This window comes from Sinohyriopsis cumingii, chromosome 9, assembly GCF_028554795.1.
Source record: "Sinohyriopsis cumingii isolate HCF-2022 chromosome 9, ASM2855479v2, whole genome shotgun sequence".
NCBI lineage: Eukaryota > Metazoa > Mollusca > Bivalvia > Unionida > Unionidae > Sinohyriopsis > Sinohyriopsis cumingii.
The window spans coordinates 116,117,454-116,126,287 of record NC_142969.1 but is presented as its reverse complement, the minus strand read 5'-3'; the positions used below and the strand labels follow the sequence as shown (position 1 = coordinate 116,126,287).

The window sequence follows — 8,834 nt, the reverse complement described above, 5'->3', positions numbered from 1 at the left end:
GGATTTTTAAAGTTGCTTTAACAATTTTTCAGTTATTTCGCTATGATGTCTGCTGTGTGGCAGTTTATTGTGGTCTAGTACTGGGATATCACGCTGCAGGCATGTAGGATGATGTCCCACAGTGTCACATTATCCTGACACCGGGCCGACCGGTCCTAACACTAACCTCTTAATGCTTAGCGCCAAGTGAGGCAGCTGCTAGTACCATTGTTTTATAAGTCTTTGGTATGACTTAGCCAGGGTTCAAACCCGCATCTGAGGCAGATGCTCTATCCGCTTAGGCCACTGGAGCGGTGATACAACATAAGTGTATAGTTGTTGCTACCTTTTTGGGGTTTCTCTGTGCATGATAATCTATATATGGCGGCCAGTATAAGTAGTGGAGGAAGAACCCCAGAAAATCCAAGCAAGAACCACCAACCCATGGGAAGTTACTGGCAGCTTTCTCACATATCCACACTGGCCAAGTTGGAGACTTGAACCCATATGGACAGAGGTGAGATGGCAGTGGCATGTACTCACTAGTTTAATGTTCTTATCCATAACAGTAATTCCATAAAAAATGTGCATGAATAATAAACATTTTCTAGCTCTGTTCAAATCCTGACATTTAATTTCTTGCTAATACTTTCACACAGACTTATGAAACAGGTGTTTTTTCCTACAACATTCATATTTGCTGGATGTGTCCACGGGGTCTGGTTTCTGGTCAACAGTAAAATGTATAATTCAGGCAGTGAGAGTTTCTAAAATGAAACCTGTATTTAGGCTTGATGTACTTGGGTGAAAATTCACATGGAACATGACAGGTAATGGCCCTGTAATGCTCACGTGATGACAATTCAACAGGTGTGTGTACACTACATGTAAACTGCCAGAACCCAGTAATGCTCACGTGATGACAATTCAACAGGTGTGTGTACACTACATGTAAACTGCCAGAACCCTGTAATGCTCACGTGATGACAATTCAACAGGTGTGTGTACACTACATGTAAACTGCCAGAACCCAGTTTGGGAGTAAACTATTCAACGTGATGACAATTCAACAGGTGTGTGTACACTACATGTAAACTGCCTGAACCCAGTTTGGGAGTAAACCATTCAACGTGATGACAATTCAACAGGTGTGTGTACACTACATGTAAACTGCCTGAACCCAGTTTGGGAGTAAACTATTCAACGTGATGACAATTCAACAGGTGTGTGTACACTACATGTAAACTGCCTGAACCCAGTTTGGGAGTAAACCATTCAACTGTGCGAGTTCTGAGCAAGTTCCTTAATAAATGTAGAGTCATTTTCTGTTGAACAAAGACAAAATAATATAAACCCAATATTCACTGACGCATTTGTTTTATAACTTACTTTGTTTTCCTCCACCCCTATACCTCAAATGGTTTTGTTCCAATCAGGGTTAACAGTGGAAGGCCAGTTTCCTCTCTATATGTGAATGATTTGAAGGTAGAAGATGAAAAGGGTGGGTGGGTGTTTACATCTATGTGACAATGACCAAAACTACTGACAAGCCAGTCCATAAATAGGTTTCAGTTGGTATGTATCATGGTTGATTAAGCAGACATCGATACTCTATTGTATTCCCTTAAAATGGAAGGTAAATTTTACTGAATTATTAATTCAGCTGAGAAGCTTTTTAAACCAGCTCATTGTTTGCTACACTTGTGAACACTAATCTTGAAGCTATTTCATTTATTTAACTCCATACTTAGTCCTCCCATGGGTTTCAAGCTTGAACAGTAAAACTTTACGTTTCTGTATCCCATTATCTATTTTAAATATCCACTAATTAACATTTTGCCCTCTATTTGTTTGAACCAATAAAACAAGAATAATCATTCAGGAACAACTGGGTCATTTTTATGGGAAATGCAAAATAGTATTCACTGGTCAACTTACTGCATGAAGACTGATTACACCACAAAGCAATGTATGCATGGTGTAGGATTTCGAATTGTTAAAAAAAAAAAAATTGTCCCGTATTTTGACTAACCTTTAGTTGCGAAATTAACTTTGATGATTAGCAATTACTGAAATTATTTGATTTATAAATTTAGGTGAAAATCTTTTCTTTCCTATGAGCAAAAATTCATGCAGAATGCACTGAAGATAAATGGAGAAGACTTGTTTGCATTATTGTTCATAGTTCAGTAATAATGAGATTAACACTAATCAGCTATTCTTTCAAAACTAAGGTAATCTGAAAGGGCAGTAATCAACTACTGATACATTTGAAATAAATACTCACAAATAGAAACTTTGAACAAATTTATTCCTATCAAGAAAGATGCAGCCGTAAGACAATTTTTCTTACAGAAAACATTACATCTTGCCAAATTATTAATTCAAACTCTTGTTTAATTTTGCACAAAATTGGGCACTTTTTTAAGAAATTAGTGAAATTATTGTAAAATCACATGAGCCACTCTGTGATGATGTTATATCTGAATTCATACTCATGTCTACCTAAAATGATAATTAACATTTTACACAGTACTTTTCATACTTTGAAGAAGAAAATGAACAAATATACCAAATTTTAGAAGCCACGCCAAGATCATGCTATCCTTATATTTATACACAATCTCTTCCCCAAGATGATAATAAACTTTTATGCAGTATTTCTTGTACTTAAAAAAAAATACGTCATTTTTAGTGTACAAAAAAATATATGAAATTTTGGGAACCAATGTGTTATATCAAAATTTGTGTTATAATGGAGAGTGTTACATCAGGATCACACTATATCATGACACTGACTTAAAGGACACTATGAAAGCCAAATAAATAATATAATAATGAGCAATTCCTGTTTGTTCATTATGTTGAAAACATTAAAAAGTATTGAATATGAAAGCAGTGTTATTATACTACAATGTCGAGCCAACCACCTCTGAGCAATTCTCTTCAAAAGTTCACTGTAGCAGTATGTACAAGACAAAGCCATGCACAATTATTCAAGATGACAAACCAATGCGAATAATAACTACAGTGGCAAAATGGAAACAATACTTAAGTTGTACAAATACTGAATAGTGATGTAGCTAAAACAGTTATCAATAAAAGAGTTTGATGACTTTAATAAGCAAGTAAGAATGAGCTGGTTGACTTTAATAAGCAAGTAAGAATGAGCTGGTTGACTTTAATAAGCAAGTAAGAATGAGCTGGTTGACTTTAATAAGCAAGTAAGAATGAGCTGGTTGACTTTAATAAGCATGTAAGAATGAGCTGGTTGACTTTAATAAGCAAGTAAGAATGAGCTGGTTGACTTTAATAAGCAAGTAAGAATGAGCTGGATGACCTTAATAAGCAAGTCAGAAAGAACTGGCTGACTTTAATAAGCAAATCAGAAAGAGCTGGTTGACTTTAATAAGCAAGTCAAAAAGGAGCCAGTTGATTTTAATAAGTGAGTCAGAAGACTGGTTGACTATGACAAGCCAGAAAGAGTTGGGTGACATGGTAAGAAAATCAGAAAGGCATAGTTGTCTTTAATAAGCAAGTCAGAAGGGCTAGTTGACTTCAATACACAAGTCTGAGCTGGTTGACTTAAATATGCTAGTTAGTAGAGCTGGGTGACTTTAATAAATGCAAATCAGAAAGGGCTGGGTGACTTTAATAAGCAAATCTGAAAGGACTGGTTGACTTTAATAAACAAGTAAGAGCGGATGGTTGAGTGACATATTCAAGTCAGAAAGGAGATGGTTGATTTTAGTAAGCAGATCAGATGAGCTAGCTGACTTTCATAAGCAAGTCAGAAAGGGCTGGTTACCTTTGATATGCAAATCAGAACGGGCTGGTTGACTTTAATAAAACAAGAGTGGATGGCTGACTGACATATGCAAGTCAGAAAGGGATGATTGACTTTAGTAAGCAAGTCCGATGGCTACTTGACTTTAATAATTAAGTTAGAAAGGAGCTGATTGACTTCAATACACAAGTCATGAACGTTTGGTTAACCTCAATACACAAGTCAGAAAGGCTGGTTGACTTCAATACACAAGTCATGAATGTTTGGTTAACCTCAATACACAAGTCATGAATGTTTGGTTAACCTCAATATACAAGTCATGAATGTTTGGTTAACTTCAATACACAAGCCATGAATGTTTGGTTACCTTCAATACACAAGTCAGAAGGGCTGGTTGACTTTAGTAAGCAAGTCAGAAAGGGATCAAGGTATTGAGAACACACATCATTTGCTGGGTTCAGGTAAATTACTAAAGAGAATCAAAGATATGGACATGTAATATATCGCCAATGTTCCATTTTTACAATCAAAAGAAAATACCAATATCCCTGTGAATTTATGTTATGAATAATCAATGTCTTAAGTCTTTGTCTCTTAACAGAAAATATTTTAGGAGAAAAATATGAAGGAATAACATGACGAGAGCATTCTTCACTGAAATGTTTCTGTATGATTTGACATTTTACAAAGAAGCTGCTAAGCTTTATCAAGGGAGGCAACTACCCATGCAAATAACTTCGTCTTTGGAGAATTCATTATATCCCATTATATGGCATGACTGGCTTTTCAAGCTAAATACTGAAAGTGCCTAACAGTATGAAATAAGGTTTGGAGTGATCAATATCCCTCCAAGCTGATAATGATATCCAAGTACCATCAGTTAAGCTGAAATAATCCAGTGCAATAAAACATCATTACATATATGCACATCACACAAAATATTATGCTCTTCAAACACAAGTACTGAGAATGCCATTGTACACACGTGTACAAAACAAAACAACATCCCAAACAAACTGCATTATATCTCTAAGTGAAATTATTATATGCTCATTTTTTTTCTCTGTTAACTCTGCACTGTCAGAATCGTTCAGTATTTGACAATACTGAACTTGCGTGTTACTTCCTATTGCACTCATAAAGTAACTACTTTTTGTTGTAAAAAATAAGGGATGCAGAAGGGCAGCACTTTTTGTAAACAAATCATGTACACTCACATAGTAGGTTGTTTACGTTTTGGTTGATTACATTTTTCTGAATGAACTAAAGCAGATGTTTCATGGACTGCCACATAAGAGCTGCTTTGCTATATTCCACGTTAAGTTTTTTGATATAATGTTTTGGATTTAGGCAGGAGATGCCAGATTTTATAAAACTGCTGGGTACCTACAAATAACATGCAAGTCACAAGGCATAACCTGTCTTCTTTAGCTGGTAATAAGAATGGCAAAAAATATACTTGCAGTTTCACATTCTGAATTTCCTTTCCTAGTTCTGCAAATCTGAATTACACGAGCCATGTCATGGGTTCTCAAGCTTGATTACACATTTTGAAATTGTACTGTAATTTCGATTATATTCCAAGTGCAATTACATCTTCCTTACTGCACTCAAAATTAAATAAACATTAAATTCCATAGCATCTTTTTGATAATTGCAATTGAAAGACTTCATATCTTCCCCACATTATGATTTCAAATATTCAGTGACAGAACAGAAACACTCTTGCAGATGTCAACACTCTTTTCCCTCACTTTTTCAATCCAATGTATTTCTGAAGAATTTTCACAGATGAATCCAGTCCATGATCATGAAATTTCATAGAATTGACAAAAATACCAAAATCTATTTATTCCAGATCAAATGGAAAAGTTCTGGCAATGTGCATTAATTCACAATATGACTCCAAATTTATATTTTTAAGTAGACCAAAATGACATTTTTAAAAAAAAGTTATGTCTAGCGCATGACTAAGTTCAAATTTATCTGGGTGGAGTTATGTGTGCATTAATAATGTTGTTGTTGTGTAACGATGAATCTGTGCTTGTGTATTTAGTTTGGAATATGGCATACATTCAGTTACTTTGTTTCTTGTAGTCTATTTTGTTTATATAATTAAGCCTTAGGTAGAATAAGAAAAATGAGCATATAATAAAAAGGTTCCTGCATTTGTATGGGAAAATATGAACTTGTTTTGTCAGATGGATACACTGTACTGCCAAGGTCATGCAGTATTCCATCTGAAAAACTCGTTCATATTTTCCACTACAAACGCAGTAACCTGTAAGTAATGGCATAACAAAGATTAGAAGGAAGATAAATTAGAACATACATTTAGGATCACATGTGAAAAAATGTGAAAAAATATACGATAGTAATAAATAAATATATTTATTTATACATAAATCTAACTGTACAAACACTTTGTATATGAACACTTTGTATTTAAATTATCAAAGTAAAATACACAAAGGATTTCATAGGATTTTTGTGATTTCCATTTATTGGATTTTTGTCTGGTTTTATTATTATTATTATGATTATTATTATTATTATTATTATTATTAAAGAACAAGACATGGATGTGATAGACATAAGGCAAAACTAATGGATGTGATAGACATAAGGCAAAACTAATGGATGTAATAGACATATACCAAAACTAATGGATGTGATAGACATAAGGCAAAACTAATGGATGTAATAGACATATACCAAAACTAATGGATGTGATGGACATAAGGCAAAACTAATGGATGTGATAGATATATGCCAAAACTAATGGATGTGATAGACATATACCAAAACTAATAGATGTATACCAAAACTAATGGATGTGATAGACATATGGCAAAACTAATGGATGTGATAGACATATACCAAAACTAATGGATGTGATAGACATAAGGCAAAACTAATGGATGTGATAGACATATACCAAAACTAATGGATGTGATAGACATATACCAAAAGTAATGGATGTGATAGACATATACCAAAAGTAATGGATGTATACCAAAACTAATGGCTGTGATAGACATATGGCAAAACTAATGGCTGTGATAGACATATACCAAAATTAATGTAAGTCAATAATGGAACAACTTTTTAACAGCATGGACATAAAAACCTTCAATGTAGGTAGATGAACCATTACTTGTTCAAAACATGAGGAAGACAATCCAGAACAATTATATGTGAAACTCTCTGACAGCAAAACTCCAACTTATTAAAAGTTATTCTGAGACTTCATTATCACAGTACCCTGCACATAGTAAATATTGATTCACAGAAACTTAAGAACTTCTATAACATTGCATTAATTACCCTAACTGGACAGTCTTACTTGCACACATACAAACATACACATATATATAAATAATTTTAATTTGATATGGTGGTGTAGTTAAAAGTTTTTGTTTCATACTCTCAAAGTTCTGAAAATGAGATCCTGATTAATAAACATTTTAGTTAAACTATATACTATTAAACCATGATCAGACACATTATTGCATCGGGTGGACTTGTGCCTGAGATCATGATGTGACAGGAGAAGCTTGCAAAATGTCAGGCCTAAAAACCTTGAGAGAAATCAAATTTCACCTTGAGATAAATCAAATTTCAACTTAATCTGTCTCAGCCCAACCTATAATCTCCCAACCCTCGAGGTCATAAATTGTCTGAGGATACTCATACCTCCATTAGAAATGGAGGGATTGCTGTGTTAATGTTTCTGTTCATGAATTATCACCTCCTTTGCAGAAGTTGTAACACACTGTAACTATACTGTTTCTTCTGCCTTAGGCCCCTTCCAACCCATCTTTATCCTCCTTCAAGTCATTGGGTGTTGTATTGCTCATGTCTTTTATTAAGAATTTTAAAATTCCTGATGATTCACTCCTAGATCTCTTTCCTGTAAAGGAAATGGAAATCACTGACTTAATTCATTCAACTTACACTATAGAGAATGTCAGGAGTTGTGATGTCTTTGTTCTGAAGCATTAAGTTCTTCCTGTAAAAATTTCAAAGTGGACATAAGTGACTCTTTCTCCTGCTTTAATCCTTCTACTTCATCCTCCAGACATGCCACCCGGCTATGCAGTATCTGATTGACTTTCTCCAACTCCTCCTTTTCCTGTTGCAACAAGCTCTCACCAGACACCAGAGATGATGACGAGGATACAGAATTCTCTATTTTTTCTTTCAGCTGCTTGTTCTCCTGCTGCAGGGCTTCAGAAATCTGTTGTGTTTGGGATTTAGCACTATTTTTAGCTTCTTGTTCATGCAGAAGATGTTCCATGTCTTCAAGATGCCTTTTCAACTGTTCATTTTCTTGACATAGACTCTCAAGTTTTTGTTGGACTGATACAGGGAGGCTATTTATGTCCTCATCTCTTTCATTAATATTATGCTTCTGCTCATGTGATGCTTGTTGCTTTTTGGTCTTTTCCTCACTTGATTCTGTAGGCTGACCATTGTCTGATATTACAGACAGCATTCTATATTCACGTGTGAGTGGTGGGAAGCTTCCTCCTGAAAATAAAATAAAAATAAAATAAAATTAACAACACCGCTAAAGATTAAGGGTGTAATAATAAAATGATATGTATTGGGAATATAAATATATTCATGCTGATATAATATATCACACTGCTACCCCTGTCCTGTCATATGCATGATACAAACCGAGAACTTAAGATAAGATAATTCCATAATTCTATAAATTATTTCATACTTGTGGATAAAACTGATCAGTCTATTTCATTTCTTCATACTGTATCAATTTTCTTTAAATTTTCTCAGATTACAGCTAATTTTAATAATGAAGTATTAAACATTACAAAAGTACGTAATAAGTAACACTTAGCTGTGATGAAAAATATAATTTGTTCGATACATAAAAATAAGCTTAGGATATGTTTGTGGGATATATAATGTAACAGGATCTAAATATCATGATACAAATCATATTGTGACATCAGTGGCAACACACACATCTATTGATTGCATCAGGATCTAAGTACACTTATCAGGATATGAATCATATTGTGACATCAGGGGCAATACA

At 34.2% G+C, this 8,834-nt stretch overlaps 1 protein-coding gene and 1 long non-coding RNA gene across 3 annotated transcripts in view; both read right to left on the bottom strand.

Annotated features, from left to right (window-relative positions):
• Positions 1-2,271: 2,271 nt before the first annotated feature.
• Positions 2,272-6,127, bottom strand: LOC149792520 (uncharacterized). The gene is made up of 2 exons (XR_016423581.1): positions 4,071-6,127; positions 2,272-4,038 (listed from the first exon to the last, which is right to left on the bottom strand). It is a non-coding gene; the product is annotated as an uncharacterized LOC149792520 (long non-coding RNA).
• A 19-nt stretch (positions 6,128-6,146) lies between these two features.
• Positions 6,147-8,834, bottom strand: part of LOC149792518 (bridge-like lipid transfer protein family member 3B) — a 129,813-nt gene continuing 127,125 nt past the window's right edge. For both annotated transcript variants that reach the window (XM_089971139.1, XM_089971140.1), the window contains one exon: positions 6,147-8,299. In XM_089971139.1, coding sequence (XP_089827265.1) covers positions 7,737-8,299 — 563 coding nt within the window. In that variant the 3' untranslated portion in view covers positions 6,147-7,736. The remainder of the gene's footprint in view (positions 8,300-8,834) is intronic.